The 21,579-nt window shown below is 37.0% G+C and overlaps 1 protein-coding gene across 1 annotated transcript in view; it reads left to right on the top strand.

The window, feature by feature from the left end:
* The window catches only part of adgrv1 (adhesion G protein-coupled receptor V1), a 138,467-nt gene that overhangs the window by 81,289 nt on the left and 35,599 nt on the right, over positions 1-21,579 (top strand). Inside the window, exons 76-84 of the mRNA XM_016527812.1 lie at positions 1,300-1,417; positions 1,528-1,699; positions 2,055-2,297; positions 3,298-3,705; positions 5,218-5,402; positions 5,498-5,750; positions 6,076-6,215; positions 8,205-8,365; positions 8,476-8,576. Of these exons, the coding sequence (XP_016383298.1) occupies positions 1,300-1,417; positions 1,528-1,699; positions 2,055-2,297; positions 3,298-3,705; positions 5,218-5,402; positions 5,498-5,750; positions 6,076-6,215; positions 8,205-8,365; positions 8,476-8,576 (1,781 nt within the window). The remainder of the gene's footprint in view (positions 1-1,299; positions 1,418-1,527; positions 1,700-2,054; positions 2,298-3,297; positions 3,706-5,217; positions 5,403-5,497; positions 5,751-6,075; positions 6,216-8,204; positions 8,366-8,475; positions 8,577-21,579) is intronic.

Raw genomic sequence — 21,579 nt, 5'->3', positions numbered from 1 at the left:
AGTGGTGAGTGCCAAAATCAGAGCCTATGCAGGACTCCGAAGCCCAGAGGTGGATGCAGCCCAGTTTCATCGGGAGCATAATGGCACATGGGCCCTGGAAGGAGAAGACTTTGCCTTGGAGACCCAAACTGTCACGCTGTTGGAGAGACAGAATGAGGTGGAGGTCAGTGTCCTCATACTGAATGATCAGGAGCCGGAGGGGCAAGAGGCGTTCTTTATCTACCTCAGCGAAGCAGAAGGTGGAGCACAGATTGTCAGCGTGCCAGATGAACTGGGGTTCACTTCATTTGCCAAAATCATTATTATGGGTGAGAATCTTACAGTGCTCAACAATAAGGATCAAATTCAGGATCCATCTATCTATCTATCTATCTATCTATCTATCTCTCTCTCTCTCTCTCTCTCTCTCGCTATCTATCTATCTATCTATCTATCTATCTGTCTATCTACTATCTATCTATCTATCTATCTGTATGTCTCTGTGTGTGTGTGTGTGTGTGTGTGTGTAAATATATATCCATTCAAATTAAATTAAATTGATTATTTTGGGCTGATTATTAGTGCTGTCAGAGAGAACTTGTGAAGACGGTTAAATACACACACTTGTATGTGTCAAAATGTCCATATTTGCAAGTATCTTCATAAACACAGTCATTTAGGTCTTTAAGTGAAAGCAAACAGCTGAGAAAGAAAACATCTGTAACAGTATATTGGATCTGGGCAGATCTCAAAGTGACAGCTAAATCACTTTTGTAACTTTACTAAGAAGAGTTATATATTTAATTTACACATATGCATTGTTTTTGTACATTTCATTATTTATTACAATGTATGTAGCATTTCTTATTTGTTCTACTGTAGTTCTTTTTTTTTGTCCTATTGCTTGTAATTAGTTTCTTATTCTTATTTCATTGCTGACTTTATTTGCCTTCAGTGAGCTTGAAGTTTTTTTTTTGTTTGTTTGTTTTTATTTAGGCTAGTATTCGTTTTTTGTGATATTGACACTGGTGACAAGAATTATGAAATTTCTATGGTATCAAAAATTCATAAAGCTCAAAAATCATAAAGACATTATTTAAAGCAAAAATATATATATCGTGATATATATTGTTACTGTGAAATGAAATAACTCATATCGTGATGTAAGATTTTGGTCATATCACCGGCCCCTATATCCTTGCTGAAAAATGTATTAATTTCTGGAAGGAAAGGAAAGAAAGAAAGAGAAATCTTATTGACTCCAAATTTTTAACTGACAGTGTATATTTTTGCTCAGCTACTAATGTTTCTCTGTGACAGGGAGTGATCTTCAGAATGGTATAGTTGGCTTCAGTTTGAGCTCTCAGTCCGGTCAGATCCTGGATGAGGACTCAGAGAACAGGACAGCGACACTCTTTCTGGAAAGACAGGAAAACAGGTATAATACTGTACATGTTTAAGATGATGTTATGCTTTTACTACTGCAAATTAGTGTTACTCAGTTTTAGATATGCATGCTAAAAAAACAGTTTTTCCACATGTTTCCAGAGCATTTGAAGATGTGCTGGTGTTTTGGCGGGTCACGTTTAGCTCTACAGTTCACTCAGTGGTCAGTCATGGGGTGAATCTGACCAGAGAGCTGCAACAGACCTCAGGCTCATCTATCTGCAGAAAAGGAGAAGTACTCTGTGCCCTCAGGTTGGCGGTTCGGCCAGACAAGGTGTATTTAAAGCATATTTTACTTTTTAAACATATTTTAGAAGTGTCTCTTACCAAACACTTGCATTACATTTTTCAGAAGGTTTTGCTTTGTTTTTTTGCTGTGTGGTTTTGTTTGATTTATTTTGCTTTTTGTTTCTTTTTTGCTCCTTTCTTTCTGTGCTTTCGGTTGTTGGTTTTGTTTTTGCTCTTTTTTTCTTTCTTTCTTCTTATTATCATTTTTGTTTCTTTTCAGTCTCATTCAGTACTTTCTGTCTGTTTTGATCATGCTTGTTTTTATGTAGTGCTTAAGAGGAATCCACTTTTACAGCTTCTCTAATCATCTTACTCATTGTTTTTTGGTCTGTGCACTGCAGGAGCCAGAGTATGAGGTGTGGTTCCTGGTGGAGGTCTATAAAGTGGGCGAGGGTGCCACCATAAACCAGACTGCCCGTTTTGCCAATGTCACCATGGTGGAGAGTGATGACCCACGGGGGCTGGTGTATTTCGCCCAGGGCTCCAGACTACCCGTGGTCACCCTCAAAGCCACAAGCGTCAGTCTTCAGGTCTACAGGGATGCCAGTGCAGCATCAACTATCTCTGTGAAGTACCGCATGCAGGTGAGATTCATTTGAAAAAGGAAGCATCTCCCAAAATAACAAGAGATATTCAAGAAGCACAATAATATACTGGATTTAGAATCAAGGAGGCATAGAGAATACATATACAGTACAAATTCAGCAAACTCATAAAGAACATATGCTTTATTGCTTAGTTTATTGCTGAAAATTCAGTTATTCTTATTAATTGCTCATTGGCTGTAATCAAAGAGCAACTGCATGTCTATCTGCCAGTACTCAGCCTACACCCCTCTCTGACCCCATTACATAATGTGTAAAGGCTTTAGCAGAGACTTCAATGTAAACACCACCGTTTCGTTAGCTTAGCAAGACCGTGGGGTTTGTTTACAATAGCATCGCTGTGCTGCGCGTACGCAGTTCAGAGTTGCTTCGGAAGTAGGTTAAGACTTCCGTGCTCGTGTTTCAACTGTTCTTTATCAAATCTTAAATTGTCTGATTCGGTCTGATACCCTACACCTCATTAGTGATTAGATGACTGAGATGATGTCAAATTCATGAGCTAAGATGATAAATGTAGAGAAGATAAAAGCTATGAGCAATTAGGCCGCTGAGTTCTCAGCAGATACTTCAAAGGCAATATATATGGTTGCATTGTAGAACTGGAAAAGTAGGATTTGACATGTAGAATATGGTTTAATGCCCAAAATACATCAGTCTGTGGGAATATTTTCTCATGCTTTTTTTTTTGTCCCTCTGGCACACCCTTTCCTTTCCTTTCCTTAATTTTTTCAGTTTTCCTTGCCTACTGTTTTACTTTTAGGCATAAGGAAATACTTTTTATTTCTGGTATGTTACATATACTTCAAAGGAAAAAAACAGAACATGTATCATCTCTCTGCAAGTTTATAATATCTGAATTTGAAAGTTTTAACTGTCCACCTCTGGCTTATGTGTTCAGTTACTGTAAAAGTTGTCAGAAATTGATTTTTGGTGTAAATATCAGATTATTAACTGTGTTTTGTGTCATCTGCTCTCACAGGAGCTTCAGAAAGCGGAGTCTATTGGACCCACTCTGATCTGGCCTGCCGTTGCAGGGCAGGACTTTTTCCTGACAGAGGGCACCCTGACTTTTGATATTGGACAGAGAAGTGCCGGGCTGGACGTGGCCCTCACGCCGAACATTGGTTCTTCCAACCCAACACCCAAACGTTTCCGCGTGGCTCTCTCTGATGCCTCTGGTGGTGCACGGGTTCACCCAGAATTCGGGCTGGCTAACATCACCCTGGTTTCAGACTCGGAGGCTCAGGCAGTATGGGCCCTGCTGGACCAGTTACATCAGCCTCTGGATGAGACCATCATCAATCGGGTCCTTCAAGGGCTTATCAATAAAGTTAGTAAGGACATCACTACAGAGCAGCTAACTGCAGTGTTAGATGCACTAAGCAAGGTAAGCAAATGAGGAAAGTGCGTGTGTTTGACATAAACCTTAAGTGTAAACATTTTTTTTTTCTAAAGTCTCCTAAAGACTTTTTAGCTCAGTCTGAAGAAAATCCTTTTGAGGATGATCTCAGAATGAGAGTTGACTAAATAATGTCTTCATTCCATTTTAGGATTAAGTACTTTGAGCTAATAAAAATCATTAAAGCCATAAAATAAAAACTATATAAGTAAATAAGAAATCCCTATTTAGATAGCAAGGTAAACATGTCGAAGGTATGGGCCAAAGGGGAATAAAATGACTTTTTATTTCACTAACACTCCTTTAGCTCCAAACTTTGATATGTAGACTACAGTTTAAAGGTTTGGGGTCAGTACGATTTCTTAAGTAAGATTGTATTTTATTTTTAAATAAATTAATACTTTTATTCCACTAGGGTACATTAAGTTGATTAAAGTGACAGCAAAAACATTTATAACGTTTTCGGTTTAAAAAAAAAAAAAATGCTGTTCTTTTAAACTTTCCATTCATCAAAGAATACTGAAAAACGTAGCAGTTTTCAGCTTTGCTAATAATGTGAAATGCTTCTCAAGGTGCAAATCGGCATATTAAAATGATTTCCGAAGAATCATGTGACACTGAAGACTGGAGTAATGTTGAGGAGTAAGACAAAGACTAGAGCAAGACTGGAGAAAATACAGCTTTTCCATCACAGGAATAAATTACATTTGAACACATATTAAAATAAAAAACACATTTTAGATTTTACTGGATTTTTGATCAAATAAATGCAGCCTTGGTGAACATAAGAGAATTCTCTCTCAAAAAACAACTAACAAATAAACCCAAAAGTTTTGAACATTAGTGTATGTTTATTCAGTGAATGGTAAACATGTGTATTTGGTTTTAGAGAGCTGAGAATTTATTTAAAGTTAGCCGGATCTTGAGCATTTTTTGAGTACAGTGATTCAGGAAATCCAGCTGGTCTACGTTCTGTTTAAAAAAACGAGGGGCCACATATTGGCCCCCAGAGATCAATTAACAGCTTTCCTTACAATGCTTTTTTGTTCCTTAAGTTCATAGAAATCTTTTATCTTGGGAGTACAATGCTTGTATTTTCAGCCACAAGTCTCCACTGTGTTAAAAAAACCCTCTAGTCTTGGCAACAATGCTTTGTCTTTTCAGTTAATCTGTACTGTTTTATTGCTGGAAGCAGGGTAACACCCAGACAGTTTCACACTATTAGTACTACAATATAAGCAAATCAGGGTTTCTGAGATTTAAACATGGGTTTGCTTTAAGTTCCATTTTCACGTTAAATAACTGAAAGTAAAATGTCACCGAGTTGCTTAGAAGTGGTTCTTGTTAAGGCCAACATGACTACTACTGCTGCTAATACTTGCAATTTTTGTATTAAGGCAGCGCCACACACATTTTCTAAATGTGATTCTAAAATTGATGTAGTAGTAATGTCGTTGTAATGGAGTTTTCAGACTTTTTAAATTTACCCTCACTTCACAGATTCTGAAAGACGCTGAGCAGACTCCACTAAAAGACAGCAGCCGTGGCCTGACCTATGACCTCTTGTGCGCCATGGCGAACCCCAGCAGAGTGGACACTCGAGGCCTGAGCCAGCTGGCTGAGGTGGCAGAACGTTTTGCCTTCAGCCTGCTCACAGACATCGAGTGTGGGGCAGAAGGAAAGAGGTAAGATCTATTTATTGTCTTTATTTCATGTTTTTATTCTGTTTTGTTTTTAGCTGAGCTCATTCTTATATGCATTGATTTTGTTTATACTTCAGAGGCACAACCATACTGGATACCTGCCTATATTTCACCATAGCTGCTCACCACTGGTACCCCACTCAGATCAACGGCCACACATTTACAGGCAAAAACTCAGACACATTCACCCTGCCTGAGAACCTGCTGGAGGTACCAGCCCTTCCAGCAGGCAGCATGGCCCTGTCTGCTTGCCGTAAAGTGCACTTCACCGAGTACAGTACTGAACACTGGTTCCTCACCAACACAAAACCCAGTGCGTTAAATGACAAGGTGAAAGAGTGTTTCTCTGTATCCCTCAGTGCTGAACACTGTATTGTTGTGTTTGTTGTAGACAGTGAATGTAGCTTTTGTCACGCAAGTGTCCAGCAGATGACACTGTTGAGTTGGAAATTTCTTTCTCAGTGTAATTGTGACTGCTACATGGTAAATATGTAGTGGCTTCACAAATCATGTATGTGGCTTTCTCTGAATAGGGCATGTGTAGTGATTAAAATACAGTTTATTTGCACTTGGAATTGGGAAACTGACTACAACTCTCTGTGTTGTTTTTTTTAATTGTTGAATCCATTCTGAATAATTGTGTGTGTTTGTGCAGGTTTTCTCAGTCAGTCTTCACGGCAGAGACTCTAAGCCTCTTGCTGACAGTCAAGAGGTTTTTTACCGCATACACACTCCTGACCGACGTGGAAAACCTCTCCAATCTCTGTGCCTCCTGTGGAATCAGGCTGCCGAGAGGTAATTACAAAACACACACATGCATATAGTTGCATGGCAAAATTTTAGATGTGTACAAAGATAGGAGCTCCTTTAGTATTTACAAACTTACTATACATATAACATTCTAATACTCTATATTCATACTTGAAAACACATTTGTGTTTACTTGCATATTTACTAAAAAAATACTCATCCAAATGAACTTGACAGACCACCTGGTGGTAAAGCTTGTCCTTGTCCATGCATTTCACACTAATTGGTGAGACAGTGCGTACAGTGGAGTTTAAGGGTCAGGGCTCGTGACCTGCAATGACGGAAGTCGTTTAAGGCATGTCTCACACATTCTTTAGGACACACAAGGGTGTGTGTGTGTGTGTGTGTGTGTGTGTGTGTGTGTATTTGACCAAGAAAGTTCAGTACGTTCTACAGGGTGTGTTCTTGGCCAGGAAGCCATTCTAGAGGACATTTCATAGCTTTTAGCCTAGAATATTAGCCGTACAGTTTGTCCCTGAATTCTCTCCAGGTTGAAGTTGATGTAAAACAGATCCCTCTCAGAATTATGCTTTAGATAACAGATATTTTATTTTATTTATTTTTTCTCTTAACTTTGGAACCTTTTTTTCTCAAATTCATAACCATTTATTATGCAGTTGTGATTTATTGTAATGTAAATGACACCCTAGAGCAGTGGTCTTCACTATTTTTTTCATGGGAGCCGCACTGATAGGGCAAAGTCAATTGGAGAGCCACTTTTATCGCGAAGTATCAAAAGCTGCATCCAGTCATAAATAGCATGTCTTTTTATTAATCTGTCATATGCAATGCAATGCAATACAAAAGGGGCTATCGTTCTTTATCATATTTACCAGTCAAATTTGTAACTGAGACAAGATTATATATAAAAAAAAATAATCATGCGAGCCACAAAGTAAAGCTTGGCGAGCGGCATGAGGCTCGCGAGCCGCGCAATGAGTAACACTGCCCTAGAGCGACTAAATGATTTCTTCAGCAAACTAATCTCAGTGGCAGCTTAATAGCTGGAATTCAGAGTAATGAGAGATCATTTGGAATGATAAATTGGTGTGTTGCATACGTTTAATTTAGATGAACAGACAGTCAAGTCCAATTTAACAGCTTTCTGTGTTTCTGCATTGGGTGAAATTTGTTGCACTGAACTTAATCTTAAAATGTCCTGAAAGATTGTCGAACTCCACGAACCAAATTCTCATGTCACAACCTGAACCAACAGCACACTGAACCTTCATATTCAGTAACAACATTTCCCTAAGTACTAGGAATAATTATGAATTAGAGAAACACAATACATCTGTCCAATAACGGCACACAATAATGACAAATTTTAGTTTTTAATGTTTTATTTCAAATGTATTTGGACAAATAGTATGAAATTACATACTTTAAACTTGCATCAAAAAGAGACATTTTGTTTTGTTTTAGTTTGACTTTTGTGCTCTTTTTTTTGTTTAGTTTAGTTTAGTTTGGTTTTGTGTTTTGTTCTTTGTTTTACATATTTGTGACCCTGGACCACAAAACCAGTCGTAAGGGTCAATTTTTTTTTAATTGAGATGTATACATCATCTGAAAGCTAAATAAATCAAAGCTTTCCATTGATGTAAGTTTGTTAGGATAGGACAATATTTGGCTGAGATACAACTATTTGAAAATCTGAAATCTGAGGGTGCAAAAAAATCAAAATATTGAGAAAATTGCCTTTAAAGTTGTCCAAATGAAGTTCTTAGCAATGCATATTACTAATCAAAAATGAAGTTTTGATATATTTACAGTAGGAAATTTGCAAAATACTTCATGGAACATGATCTTCACTTAATATCCTAATGTTTTTTGGCATAAAAGAAAAATTTATCATTTTTTTCCCATACAATGTATTGTTGGCTATTGCTATACCCGTGCGACTAATGACACATTTTTTATTTGACATTATACGTGGCATGTCATGATCATTCTGATATGATCTCTCCTGTTCAGCTGGCTATCTGATGGTCAGTTCTGTCGTGTGGTGGACGACAGTCAGAATTTTGTGGAGTGCGCCTGTACGCATCTGTCCGTCTACACAGCATATGCAGAGACCACAAGTTTGGCTTCATTCAATGAGGCCTTCTATGCTGCTGGCTTCATTTGTATCTCAGGTAACTCATTACAGTCTACATGATTGTGAGGGTACAAATCCCAGCAAGAAATTATGCATTGCTTGTGCTATTAGAATTATGTACAGTGTATATCTGTCTTTCACCCACAGGGTTTGCCTTGGCCGTTGTGACTCATGTGTTGTGCTCTAGATTCCTAATGTTCGCTGCCAAACTCCTCACACACATGATGGTGGCCTGCTTAGGGACTCAGGTAAGATCTAACTTAACCAGTAATGTGGTCAGCCAGTTAAATTTCCGAAGGCAAACAGCATGCGTATTCTAATTAATCAGCTACACCAACACTAAACCTGCATGTAAATTCATGCTGGTTTAAGATGGTCTAATTTTTCACCGTTACTCCCATTGTTCCTGTAATGTATCAATAAACTTGTCAAGTGTGTGTTACGTCAGTATCGTACAGTAACTGATAATGTGATAGTGAGGCTGAAATCCACTTATAATCTGTGCTTGGGAATCAGTATCAGGATCTAGGACGCTGCTCCAAAGATACGTGATACAGCTATGACGTCAACATGACGCTTTTTGCTGCGTAATGTGGCCTAGTTTACTGGGAGGATGTTTTGCTTGCCGGTGAGCAAAGTAAAGGTACAGTGTGATGTTGCTGAGTCCCAGGAGTTGTGTTAAATTTAGTAAAAGCTGGAAGTAAATGTTTTGTGCGTACTTTGAATGACATGTCGAGGCGGTCGTGAAATGTATGACGCATTACAGTGCTTTCTTCTGCCTATGCGTCAGTGACATTGTACTGTAACCTGAATACACAAAGACGGTATCAGGAACTACTACAAGAGTCACATCTGTTGAAAACAGTGATTTAAAGTAGATAACTCCGGTTCAGATTAGTTTTGCGTGAATGGACAGGTGTCGAAGGTGTCTTTTTGCACGTATCTCTTTCAGAACAAGCATATCGGGAAACCCAAGAACTTCAGCAAGCCTTTAGGTGGGCGGGGGGGGGAAAGATAACATTTTCTAAGAAATGTGTCATTGCAGCTTGGGCGAAAACATCCAAATGGGCTAGTGTGTTAAACCCTGACAACCGAACTATCCCTGTGCACCCATCCCTCTACAAAGAAGAGGGGGGTCATTTAGTCAGTGGTCTGATACCTGTGGACCGAAGTGGGAATTTTCCACTGGTCCTGCTCACTTATAGAAAAAGAAGAAAACAAACATGGCTCTATTTAACAGGTCTCATCCGTTAATTGTTTCGCCTTTCTTTACCTCAATGGTGTTGAATGGAAAATTCCAGTCTGGCCATCCCAAGAAGTTATGCGTCATACAGGTTCGGTACCGACAACAGCTGGGCTCATGTTTTGTCAAAGGACGTTGAATGGTTATAAAAGAAATATCCCCTAGACTTGGAAAAGGAATTGGGTTAAGTCGATTCCGGACTTCCCAGTAAGCACATGAGCATCACTAAGATCTCTGTGAAAGAGTGCATCATTTGGACATTAATGTGTGCTATTTAAGGCGTTATTTATACGAACATCTGATAAACATCGAGTATTTTGAAATGCAACAAAAACATCTTCAATATGTCAGTCTTAACATCTGACAGGTTTTAGCAGCATGTTGGAAATTTTTGAAACAAACACTTTAAAAAATACTTCTTCTAGATGAAAACTGGAGTACCTCACGCAAAAATTAAAAGTCTGTCACTCACCCTCTTTAACTTTCTGTCTTATGTGGAACATAAAAGAATATTTCTATTCTATTCTATTCTATTCTATTCTCCATATACTGAAAGTCTGTGGCTCCAATGTTGTTTGGTTTCTTTCCGATCTTCAAAATATCTTTTATGTTTAATACAGCTTTGGAACAAACCTCTGAATCCACTAGTAAAAATGCTTCTGTTTTTCAAATTGAAAATAATATTATAATAATATTATATCGTCACCATAACAATTTGAGTAAGTTTTGAGTATCGTTATGGTGACGACAATGTTGTTTGGTTTCTTTCCGATCTTCAAAATATCTTTTATGTTTAATACAGCTTTGGAACAAACCTCTGAATCCACTAGTAAAAATGCTTCTGTTTTTCAAATTGAAAAATAATATTATAATAATATTATATCGTCACCATAACAATTTGAGTAAGTTTTGAGTATCGTTATGGTGACGGTATAATTTTCAATGAATCTAAAAATTATTTTCAATTTGAAAAACAGAAGCATTTTTACTAGTGATTCAGAGATTCATTGAAAATGATATCGTCACCATAATAATTATTTAATGTAATTTCCAAATTGAATTTATTTTCTGAAATGTGAAATTATTGTACCAAAGGCATATTGTTGCTGTATTTCTTAGACATTTCAGTCTACATTCTTTCTATAGTTTTGATCACTGATTGACATTTGACTTCAGAATTCATCTATAAAAGTTTTGATCTATGATGCAAAAAAATACAGAATAAGAAAATGTATTGTTATCCCCTCTTAAACCATTTAATACATTCAGACATAGTTTTTTTTCTTCAGTAGCCTCTCTCATCTTGACTACCTGCGTGACAGCATGTAGGTGAGACAGATCGACAACTCAAGACTGTAGTTAGTGGAAATTTACCCAGACTAGCTCACCTGGCCCAAAATGTAAGTGCAGATAGGGCTGTTCTTATGAGCAGCAGTAACACACATTTAGCGAGGGTAATCAGATAGCGAGCTGCAGCAATAAAAAGCTTTTCGGGAAGGTGGCCTTTAGATTCATATGCATGCAGCTCATGTGTGAGATGTACACAAACACATATGGAGATGCTAACACACATGGACACCCGTGCAGTGGAAGCACACAAAGGCAATGTAGAAGAAATAATGAATGTAATTTTCCAAATTAAATTAAATAACCATCCCCTTAATTCTGTGCTGAACTGAATGTCCCAGAATAAAGTGAGAGAGGGCAGGGTGTCCCAAAATCAGTTACGCTCATTTCAGCTCAGCTCTGAGAATTGAGACCCACCAGTATCTTATTTATCTGAAGGTTAGAATATTAGGTTCACTTACTGTACCCGGTGTCATGTGCAGCATACAGTCTCTTTCTAAAGGTCTTTCTTACCAACTCTGTGTGTCACTGGGATTTGACTGGGATTGCTCTAGTTTTACAGTACTGAGTGATGCAATTAAGTCTCAAATATATAATCAGTCTAAATTTTTATTTACATTTTTCCACCTTCTATCTGACTCTCTCTGAATAAACTAGCTGCCGACTTCCATGTAAAGGCCTTCTTTGTTAGTACAATAAAACTATTTTCTGGTTGTACGCACATAATGATACATCATAGCTCAAAATATATTGTTACTGTGATATTCTGGATGTTTATTTCCAGGAACATACATTTTTCCTTTTGGCATTTGTTGTGATCACATTTGTTTGGAGATGGAGATGGAAAAAGTTGAGTGTGTCATGAGTTACGTATGTTATGAGGCTGCACTAGAGATAATTGTTGGAGATGCATTAATGTCTGCATGATAGCAGCCTAAAATTCCTGGGAAGTCTTTTCAGAGCAATTTGTTTTCCTGGACAAAATGATTATGACTCATGACATTTTGTTCTTGAGTAGTACTATTTCAATGACTATGATGACGTAATGTTTTATTGATTTATTGGCTGACGTATAGTTTTATCCACAGCATCCACCTTCTCAACTGAAAATTAAGAAATGGGGAAAATATTTTGTGTATCCTATTGTTGTTTTATAAGTGCCTTGACGTTATATTTGCTGTATTTTTGAAAGATTTCTTTTAAGATTATGTTTAAAACATGGGACTTCGGGAAATGTTCAAATGCATATCATATACACTAGCATTCAAAAGTTTGAGGATGGTAAAGGCTGCATTTATTTGGTGAAAAAAATTAAGCAGCCATTATTTCAGTCTTCAGTATTGCACGATCCATCAGAAATCATTCAGATATGCTGATCTGATTCTCAAGAAGCTTATATGCAATGTTGAAAACAGTTGTGCTGCTTAATAATTTCGTAGAAAATGATATACATTTTTTCATTATTTGATGAATATTTATTTGAAACAGACATGATTTGTAACTTTAGAAAGGGCTTTACTGTCATTTGTAACTTTAGAAAGGACTTTACTGTCATTTTTTAAATTCGGATTATTGTGTCTTTTTCTTGTGACAAAATAAAAATCTTACTGACTCCAAACTTTTGAACGGTAGTGTATGAGCTGAAAGCTTTGATTGTCAATTCCATCTTTGTTAGACGGTATCTGTTGTTTATAATCATCATAGTGCTGGGAATGGAGACTGGATGTGAATAATAATAAGCCTCTTAATGAATACAGTGAGTTTTGGTAATGTTTTAAGTCTTCAAATGTTTACTTTCAACTGGTCATGTCAGCTGCATTTGAGACAGGGAATGTCCATTCAGTGTAAATTAATAAGCGGAAAGTGATGCCCATGGTCTGACTGACGTCAAAAAGTCTGAGAGAGCACAACAATGCCTGTGAGAAAGTCGAGCTAAAGGAAGCAAATTTCTGGACCTCTCAAAACTCCCCTCTGCCCTCTTCCTGTAGTGTTTTAGGTGTGTGTGTTTGCTACTTCTTACAAACACTGAAATACACACAGAATTATAAATACACACATACATACTTGCACTTCTTAGTAAATCTAAACAGTTTGATGCTCCCACGGTGCGAACAGATTACAAAAGAAGGCAAAATGAGGTGTTTTCTTTTTTACAAAAAAGAGGCTAGAGTTCTCCCCCTCTAATTAAATTGTGCCCATGTCTGTTTATTCGAATGACAAGGAAGGACATGCTTATTCAGACCAACAGCGCTGCTTTCACAAAGTCTGCCTCAAACTGGATTGAGGTCTATACGCTGACTCAAGGAGAACATGGCAAATTGGATGCGTGCAGCGCAGCATTTCATTTACTAAGGGTCGAGGCCTCTTTCTGCAGAGACACATGACAGCTGGGTAATTCCTACTAAACTTTGGTGCTTATTATTACATCCTATGCCATTTGTGTTATGGATATGAATGATGCTCCAAATATAAAATGTCAGCTTTTCTACACAATCAGACTTACAGTGTTTACCTGTGCAATTATAAAACAGGTGAAAAATCACATCCAAGGGCCCAATGTCACTGAGACTTGGGGAAAACAAGAACACCCTGGCAACCTAATAGTAACTTGCTTAAAACCACTCGGAAAAGTAGGGGTGTGTGATAATGACAAAAAATGATATCTTGATATTTTCTGGAATTTTATTGATAACGGTAATTAGACAATATTTTGCTGAGCGTATTATTGTGTTGGTATTTTGGCAGGTTTAGGACCACCGTAGACAGCTGACTCCCAAAATATATAAAAATAAAAATAAACTTTATATATAAACCTAAAATTGCCAGTAGTTGGCGACAAATCACTGCATGCTTGAGTCATTGAGTCATTCATTCATTCAACGGATTCGTTCATGTGGCTGATTGATTCTGTAACTAAACACAATCATGTTGCTCAGAGATGCAAAACAGGCTTTATTTAAAAGTATTTTCTAGAGCTCAACTAATCGCACGTTTATATTAATAAATCATATAATTCATAATAATGAGCATTTAATTGCCTATAGCCTATCAGCGCTCAAGCGCACACATAAAGCTTGCCACAGCGCAACGCAGAAGTAATGATTATGAATGTTTCTAGGAAAAAACAGCAAGACTGCCTTAACATTATAATACTTTATTGATAAACTAGTGTTTTCTGTATTTTCGGCTGCAGTAACGAAGTCGATGACACTGACTCGTCATCTCCACGGTGGACGTGCACGTTTCATATGGATTACATAAGCTGAAAATATTTGATTTCCATTTGAATTAGTTAATTTAAAAGTAGACATTTCTATTTTTAAAGAGTTATTTTTCATGTTTTGAGGCAAACAGTGAGTTTTTTTTCCGACTCACTTGAGTTCACCGACACCTAGACGGCAGAAAGCACACCCTGTTTGCTTTCACATATTTTACAAAAGCACAATATTTTGTTGTTATTTTGAGTGCACACAAATGAAAGTAGAGCTTTTACAGATTCGAAAGATGTATTACTCTTATCTGTATGACCAAAAATGACAGAGTATTTTAAGTTAAATGCAGATGGTCGCACCAACTGTCATGCAGTGAACTCGCTACTGTTCAGCTTCCACACTCCGCACAAACACTTAAATAGCGCACATTTTTCTAGGTCAGGGGTGCCCAAACTCGGTCCTGGAGGGCCGGTGTCCTGCAGAGTTTAGCTCCAACCCCAATTAGACACACCTGAACCAGCTAATCAAGCTCTTTCTAGGCATACTAGAAACTTCCTGGCAGGTGTGTTGAGGCAAGTTGGAGCTAAACTCTGCTGGACATCGGCCCAACAGGACCGAGTTTGGGCACCCCTGTTCTAGGTTAACGTTACAACGAGCGGCCATGTAATGATGCGACTACTTACATGTTTCAGATGATAAGCCACATTTGAGGTCAGTGAATGAAACAAACATTTGAATGTCCTGTAGTACCGTAATTACCACACAGACCAGCTGTTAATAAGGGTTTTTTTTCCCCCTGCAACTAAGCGACTAATACAACTTTGATTGACCAAGCCTCTTCTCATCAACTAACGGTTAGTCGGCTATTAGGGGGCAGCCCTACTATTTTTGTTTACTATTTTTTTTTTTTTTACAGCAAAAACAGCAACTTGTTGTGACTAAATCAATTAATCAATTAAGTCAATTAATATTAGCTTCTTGTTTATTGGACTGTTTTATAAAATCATTATCACATTTGCAATCGTACTGATCTAGACTTATCTAGACGTAGTAAAAATAAGCTACTCTGTTGTTCAAAAGTTTGGGGTCACATTTATAATGTTACAAAAGATTTCAATTGAATGCTGTTCTTTTGAACTTTCTATTCATAAAATACTTTTTGGGGAAAAAAATGTATCATGGTTTCCATTAAAATATTAAGCAGCAAAATTATTTTTGAAGCTGATATCAAGTTTCTTGAGCACCAGATCAACGTATTTTAATGATTTCTGAAAGATCATGTGACACTTAAAACTGGAGTAATGGCTGCTGAAAATTCAGCAGTAAATTCAGCTTAACCATCACAAGAATAAGTGACATTTTAAATAGAACATTTGTATTTTTAAATTGTAGCAATATTTTACAGTATTACTGTTTTTACTGTGTTTTTGATTAAACAAATTCATTTATAGAAAATAAAAAAACCACATACACACACACACACATTACCAATCCCAAACATTTGAACAGTAGAGTGCATAAAAGGGGCTGGTACATAAAAGGTCACAGCAATAGATAAAAATAGATTGTGAAGAGTAATGTACTCTGCTTGCTTCAGGACAACTGTTGCTCTAGTATGTAAATTGTCACTATACAAGTCACTATGGATATAATAAGTGTCAGTTACGTTTGGAAATGTTTCTTCATGACTACATACAGCTTGGAGTCATTCAGTGACATTTTGAATGTTTTCATTAGTAAAACACACAAGCAGTTATACTGGGATTAAAATGCAGATGTCTCTTTGAAATGCACATTTAAGGTTTCTACATTGAAACTGTTCCTTGAATGAGTGTACTATAAGGCACTTTGGATAAAAAACACAATTTATTCCTCATGCTTTATGCAGCTGTAATACCGTTTTAGAGTACATGTGAGACAAGCACTTGATATTCCTCTTTTTCCTTTTTCAGCTTCTTCTCCACAGACCTCTACAGTTAATTCAGTGCAAACCACTGCTCTGTAGACTCCGTTAATAATTTATTTTAATTTCATTGGTATTGTATTTATGCAGCTAAAAACTAATTTTACCTAAAACTTTAACACCATTATTTTGCTGCCTTGCCAGCACTGCTGTTTCCTTCAGGACCTACAAACCTAGTTATTTCCGACTATTGATTGTGCCTATGTGAGCTGTAATTTGGTTTTAATGGTGATCTTAACACGAACACAGTTTTGCTCTCATAGTGTATGCTCTTGTGTCTGCCTTCCATATTGTTTTTACTTGAGAGCATTTGTTTGAGAGCAAATACTGCATGTTTTGAGATTTCATCATCTGGTGTGTAGTTTGATTAGTGTGTGTGCTTAGACTATGTCCTCCTGGAAACTTCGGCCAGTGGCTCTTTTCTTTTTCCTAGCACTGGGTTTAGCTACCGAGTGATGACCCCAAATGACCCACAGCAGGCCTTGAACACTTATTTCCTACCAAAAAAAGCACTGTAAACAGAGGCAGAGAGTTGGCCTGACCTTTAGCACAGTTCTCAACATCATTCATATAGACAGCACACTAATGTAGCCTTTTCGGCCCACATATAACAAATTATGTTTTCAAAAATAAAATAAAAAAATAAAGGTACATATCAGACATTCATTAACATGTTATATCGAAGAGCCATGTTATTGCATGTTATAGTCTGATACTATTAATGTACTGTTGTACTCCTATTTTACTTGGTTCCCCCGACTACAATGTCCAGCAAAACATCAGAATAATTGAAAACCGGTTAAATATCGGGTGGTGTGTACTTCCGAATGTCCATAACATAAACATCTACATAAATCAGCATTATTGCAGGACGTTAAAAGTGTCACGCTCGTACGTGAGCACAAAAAAATTATGGTTACACTTTATTTCGATAGTCCACTTTAGACATTCTACTAACTATAAGTAACTTTGTAACTACATGTCAACTACATTTCAACTAATTCTCATTAATCTGCATCTACATGTCTACTAACTCTCAGAGTAGACTGTTAGGGTAGGTTTAGGGTTAGTAGAATGTTGACAAAGAAAGTGTTAGAAGATATTAAGCAGACAGTCTACTAATACTCTACTAACTGCTAGTTGACATGTAGTTGCAAAGTTACTTACTGTTAATAGAATGTCTAAAGTGGACTATCGAAATAAAGTGTTACCAAAATTATTACTGTTTATTATCATTGTGGCTGCTTTTTGCATACCACTTTGTATTTATTTAAATACACTTTAAAAGTTTGATTCCAGTTAAACAAAAGCAATAATTTGTCTTTTAAAAATAGCATGTAAACGCTTTAGTCTGTCTAGAATTGTACCAGTCAAAATCAGACTAACAGACCTTAGTTAATACAACTGTAGCTCAGCTTTGTCCATGTTTACATTGAACTACATTTGACCCTAATGTTGTGCGTTTGCTCTGAGAGACAGGTGACACTTGACGTTTTTTGAAAAGACTAATGAAAACTGTACAGTAACAGTAGCCACACAAAAACCTCCAGTTTTGTACTTATAGTGGCTAATTCGCATTTTCTTTCATAGAAGCTTTATTTATTGTCCATAGGCTCCACTTCTTCATTAGCGTTCAAGTCCTGCCCGTCAAACTAGCTCTTAATGCAGTTTAGATTTGGCGGGCGACCAGGACAGTCACATCAGCGCAGGTCTGTCAGCATGGTTCCTGGATAACCTCTGGACTTGGGGAGCCTGCTTGCTCTATTTTTAGATACCTGGGAAGCACATAGTTTATTTGGCCTTAACTTTGGAGGGTGAGACAGTGCAACGCTTCGTCTGATGAGCTGCCTTTTTGTTTGTTTATTGACTTTGGAAAGAATGAGGGTGAGAGCTGGCACATCTAGTCACTTGTGCCCATGTGAAAATGCATTGTATTGTTTTCTAGGTATTCATTTAGAAGCTCAGTTTGAGAATGACTTGTTCAGCCTTGAAGGGATCGACACATATGATGTGCTACATCCAAACTGGAAATTGACTGGTCTAGTTTAGCATTTCCACACAGTAAAACGTGTGTACATAATACAAGGACAGAGCCCAGAACACCGAAAGAAACAGCCAAAGGCCATTGTGCATGTTCCAGAATAGATAGAGGGACCAGGCTTCTGTCAGATTTCCAAGAAGCTTCTGGATGTGCCTTCAGATAAGCGAGGAAGGAAACCATCAACAGCCATTTCATTAAACTTCAGGCCTATTTTAGGTTCTTTTGTTAGTGCTCTTTGACTGCGTGACTGTGTACAGTCTGCATGGTGATGTGGCCAAAACAAACTGTCAACACTCGTTATCCTTATGATAAACTGTCTAAATATGAATGTTTACTCTTAGTTATCAATGTAGGAACTGTAAACCACTGGTCTTCCTAGAAGCTGTGTTGATGCATTGTGGCTATAGGGGTCACTGTTTCTCCATTCACAAACCAAAGTGATCTACTGTATGGTCAAAGAAAACATGGTAATAAATTCCCCCTACTTAACCCTGGGGTCATGTATCATATGTGTAATCTAATAGAAATGCACGTAAATATGTATTAAGAGTTCCCCTTTTCACATAAATGTAAATTAATTAGTATATGTGCAAGCAAAAGCTGGAAAAACAACCTCATAGAAAACGGCACACAAAGCACACTAAAATTGTTACGATATGATGAAGGGCCTTCTGTTGTTGAGCACCAGATGATATCCAAATCCAGCTTTTTTCATGACACCAGGCAGTACTGTTCTGTGATCAGTATGCAGGAAGACTGCAGGTAGACTATGATTTAAAAAAACACTTGTTCCTTTTAGACTTGCACTCTATTCATTTACTGCTTGTTTTCTTAAAAAAAACACTAGCTTTTCTAATCTTTTTGCATTCTATTTGTTTTCTTTTCATTTATTATACCCGCTTTGGATAAAAGCATCTGCTAAATGACTAAATGTAAATGTAATATATAGCTATATATATATAGCTCTGATGCACTTTTAATAAGTCTATATAACCCTATATAAGCTAGTCAATGGCAAGAAAAACTCCCTGTAATCTTTCAGAAAGGACAAATAAACATTGAAATAGAAATAGCTGAGAAGGTGTGACCCATTGGGCTGGAGTCATTTTAAACCATTTTATGCAACATTTTATGTCTACATGCATAAATGATAATATGATGTGGATCTGGACATGACAGGAGCTGATAAACCTGAAGGGCATCTCAAAGTGAGATTCTCATGAGCTATAATGATTTGGTGTGTGTGTGTGTGTGTGTGTGTGTGTGTGTGCTGTGTTTCTCTGCTTGTTAAGTCACTGTTTGTCTCAAGGTGAGTTATATAACCATTAAAAATGAAGTGCTTCTCAATGAATCTCCCAGTTGGAGATTATTAGCATTGTGAAATCATTCTTTAATATCCTGGTTTCTAACTTTTACAAAGTTACTTTCAATCAATATAAATTTTTTTAATGATGTGTCAATCATTATTCTTCAATAATAGTTCTTTTGGAGGATTTGGGTCGCATATACACTGTACTGAATGACTTTTTTTTTTTTTCATTTTCATTTTTTGTGCCATTATTGTTATTCTGAAGGTCTGTTTATTACTGTGTTCCCATGGTCACTTTTATTTTGGCTGGATGGTGTGTCCGCTTTGACCCGAAATGTGTCAGCGTGATAGCCAACACTGAGGCCAGCTCTTCTGTTTGCTGCAGTCTGGCATGAGATGAACGACAGCATGTGTTGTTTTGAGGAGGAGAGCGGTAGCAGTATCAGGTAGCTAGGAGATTTGTGACAACAGCAACACAGTGTCTATGAGTTTAGAAGTGAGGGACTTAAAGCTTGTTTGGTTTTATCACGCTCAGACACTTAAAGGAGATTTTACTAAGAATGATAAAGTAGGCTTTGAAGTCACTGCTGCTATGTTATTCAGCTAAAGCTGGCTTGAAGAGGATGATTGAAGTTCCTGTCACCACTTTTCAAAGTCATTTAAACATGTAGGTCTTTAGTAACCTTTAGTAACATGTTGTATTATTGTTTCTTTGTAGCATGTCTTTATTAAATATACAGTGGAGCCAAAAGATGTTAGGACTATTAAGGCACCTTTAAAAAGTCTGAAATTCATTGCATTAAATACAAAATATCAAACCAAATAGCATCTGTAAACTATGTAAATTATGCTAGAGCTTTTCTGACTTTTAACCACCTGGTACAAAGATCATTTCAAGTGTTGATATTCACACCAGTGTCCTAGCAGAGGTACCACAGGTATAGTTTATCAAATTAATTATATAATGTCATTACAGTTTTTGTCTAGCCTGGTTTCATAGACAGGGCTTATGTTAAACCCGGATTAGGCCATAGTTCAATTAGGACATTTAAGTGGCTTTTATAAAAATGCCTTAGATAAAAACACTACTGGCATGCAACAACAATGAAATGGACATATTTTAAGATCAGTCAGTGCAAGTTTCTTTCAGTTAAAACAGCACAGACTTGCATTTTAGTCTGGGACTAGGCTTAAGCCTTGTCTTTGAAACCGGGGGTATATTTATTATTATTAAGACCATTAAAAAGTGAAAAGTGTGCTTGTGCTGTCTTTAAAATAAACTCCACTTTTGATATTGGTTTGATATTTTGTTATACAATGCATGCAATGATGTTTACAAAGTGTAGCTTGGGTCTGCAAATACACTATCGTTCAAACGTTTGGGGTCAGTAAGATATATTTTTACAGAAATTAATACTTTTTCAGCAAGGATGAAATAATTTTATCAAAAGTGACACATTCATAATGTTAGAAAAGATTTCTGTTTCAAATAAATGCTATTCTTGTGTACTTTCTATTCATAAAAAAATTCTGGGGAAAAAATAAGCAGAGTTTCCACAAATATCAGACTCTAAAGACTGGAGTAATGGCTGCTAAAAATTCAGCTTTGCCATCGCAGGAATGAATTACCTCATAAAATATATTAAAACAGAAAACAGTTGTTTAAAATTGTAATAATATTTTTACTGTAAATGCAGTCTGGGTGAGCATAAGAAAATTCTTTTAAAAAGCATTACAAAAATCTTGCCAACCCCAAACTTTTTAACAGTAGTGTAACCATATTCTCCGGTAATGTATTCTTATATACATGTGTAGTGAGGTATCAACAGTGTCACGCTCTTTAAATGTGTCTTCTGGAGTGTCTTCTGTTTGTCATAGTAGCAGTGCAGTGCAAATTCAAATTAGTTTTTATACCATTCTTCGATTCAAAAAAACTGACTGCGTATGTCATCAAAAAAACAATAGACTTCCAAGTCCCTGCTGAAAGCAAGCTTGCATAAGGGGTTGAAATGTAATCATGAACAAAAGAAAAAAGGGGCCAGGTCATCCGGACTAGTGCCAAGGGTGCAATAATGTCCCACTGAACGTCAATGGTCAGTGTGTATGTGTGTATTTGTTAGTCTGAGCACTGAAAGA

The sequence above is a fragment of the Sinocyclocheilus rhinocerous genome, unplaced genomic scaffold, assembly GCF_001515625.1.
Source record: "Sinocyclocheilus rhinocerous isolate Xijiao unplaced genomic scaffold, SAMN03320098_v1.1 scaffold62, whole genome shotgun sequence".
In the NCBI taxonomy this organism is placed as follows: Eukaryota; Metazoa; Chordata; class Actinopteri; order Cypriniformes; family Cyprinidae; genus Sinocyclocheilus; species Sinocyclocheilus rhinocerous.
The sequence above is the reverse complement of the archived record's forward strand: the minus strand, read 5'-3'. Positions and strand labels throughout refer to the sequence as shown.